At 34.5% G+C, this 2097-nt stretch overlaps 1 protein-coding gene across 1 annotated transcript; it reads left to right on the top strand.

Moving 5' to 3' along the window:
* Positions 1 to 1271: 1271 nt before the first annotated feature.
* Positions 1272 to 2064, top strand: LOC109222759. The gene is made up of 2 exons (XM_019387078.1): positions 1272 to 1606; positions 1998 to 2064. The coding sequence occupies exons 1-2, from the start codon at positions 1365 to 1367 to the stop codon at positions 2062 to 2064; spliced, it is 309 nt and encodes a 102-aa protein (XP_019242623.1). The 5' UTR covers positions 1272 to 1364.
* The last annotated feature ends 33 nt before the right edge of the window (positions 2065 to 2097 follow it).

The raw sequence follows: 2097 nt of genomic DNA, 5'->3' as shown, positions 1-2097 counted from the left end.
GGACCCACAAAATATGTAGCGCTATACCCTCCTGCTTTCATATTCAGGTATAACGCCTTAATAAAAAGCGATATATGTATAACGCCCTTTTAAAGAGCGCTATACCTTAACGGGGCAAACGGACATTAAAGTATAGCGCCCTTTAGAAGAGCGTTATATATATTTTGGTCACTGTTTTTTTTCCACACATTTCTATCATTTGAGTCCAAAAGAACCACATTTTGGTTCCGGACTCATCAATTCGACAGAGGTATTAAAATATTGCATAGGGGCGGCTCAAGAAAATTGGTGGCTTAAAGCCAATTTTTAATCTGGGGCCTTTCAAAAGGAAAAAAAAATAATTCATCTATATTTTTAATTAAAGTCTATTTTTCTAGCTTTTTAAGATGTAAAGTTGTTAATAGTTTCTTTTTATAAATAATAATTTAATATCTCCTAAGATATTGTTGATCTTAGATAATAGAACCATATTCAGGAAGTTGATAACTTGATATCGAAATTATTCTTTATGTTCTAATATACTTGTTGAAACACTTGAAACCTGAAGGGAAAAAAAGAATGCGAATATAGTTTTATTCAACGATACTCTTCAACTCTTATTTTTTTATAGAAAAAAAAAACTCTTTTCTTTCTACTGAGAACAATATAACTTTTAATTGGAAAAAGAGAATCACTTCCCTAAACCTTTGTCGCGAAAATAAAACTTTTTATTATTTGAATTTTACGATTAACAAAATTAGTGAAGTACCTATATTATTATTCCCCTTTTCATTACTCACTAAAACATGTAATAAACTTTTAGAATCCGTTTTTTGGTATCTTCAATAGTCCAAGTCTTATTTTTGATCTTTACCTTTAATAAAATATTTTACTTTTTTATTTTAAAATACCTAATATATCTAGTCCCTACCTCTAAAGATTGATGTGAGATGTATATGATCCAACTTACCTAAATTAATTAGATATATTGGGTTCGAGTCTTGTGGTTAAACAAATCCTATCAAAATGTGTTCTTTCTTTTATTAGGCCTTACGCGGTACGAATCTAGATTAATCGGGATCTCAATACAAATACATATAAAAAACAAAAAGAAAAATTTGGGGGCCTAAAGCCTTTGCTACAGTGGCTTTGACCCTTGGGCCGCCCCTGATATTGCAGAAAAACGGAAGGTTTTTTTCTGCTAGCAGCAAAGGGCTCTTTTGTCATTATAAAATAATGTACATCTCATTTTAAAAATGCGCATATATGTGTTCACTAAATAACACCTAAAACAAAACCACCACGTAATTATTGAGCCAAACGTGCACATTCGGGTAAAAAGTTCCTCTGTCTCGGTCCAGATTAGCCGCTCTTGCGACGGCGTAATGGCCCTCTCTGTTTGCCGGTACCGGAGTTACGGTTTTGTGTCGCCGTTAATTCGGTGCTTCAGGTCACAAGCAGCATTGAAAGCGTTGGCTAAAGCGTCGGAAGACAAAATGCCAAACCTCATCCTCTACAATTATCCTTCATTTTCCGGAGCTTTTGCTGCGCTATTCGCTCACCTCTATCACTCTCGTCTCAACCTCTCTTACCTCGTCTTGCCTTTTTCTTCCGTTGAACCCTTCAGGTACCTAGTCGACATCTATGAGCTTCACAAAGCTCAGTTGCAAGTAAAAACGAGATAAAGGAGGATGAATGCTGGAAATTCATATAGAAATTAGTTTTAACTATGACGAATCATTTAGGTACTACCTGAACAGAACAAAATGAATAAAGAGGAATCATGCGTTCTATCCTAACTAATTCTTGATTGAGGCCTAATTGATCTAGGTCATTTGCATTGCAGGCAGGTTTAATTGCTGAAGTAATAGCAGGAGTTTGCTTTTGCTCATATTTTAAAAGAATAATAGAATCTGTAACTTTACCCAGGAGTCTCCTTTTATTATTTATTTCAACATGTCTCAGCGGTTGAGCATGTAATTTTGTCCTTTGTTTGTATTTTTTTTTTTTTTGTATAGAGTTGAAGACTTGTGTATTGACGGGCTGCAGAATTGCTACTTTCTTTATTTTGTTTGGTTCCGTTAAACGGAAGTTTGTCGAGTGGTAGGCTTGTCTCGT

This window comes from Nicotiana attenuata, unplaced genomic scaffold (assembly GCF_001879085.1).
Source record: "Nicotiana attenuata strain UT unplaced genomic scaffold, NIATTr2, whole genome shotgun sequence".
In the NCBI taxonomy this organism is placed as follows: Eukaryota; Viridiplantae; Streptophyta; class Magnoliopsida; order Solanales; family Solanaceae; genus Nicotiana; species Nicotiana attenuata.
The sequence above is the reverse complement of the archived record's forward strand: the minus strand, read 5'-3'. Positions and strand labels throughout refer to the sequence as shown.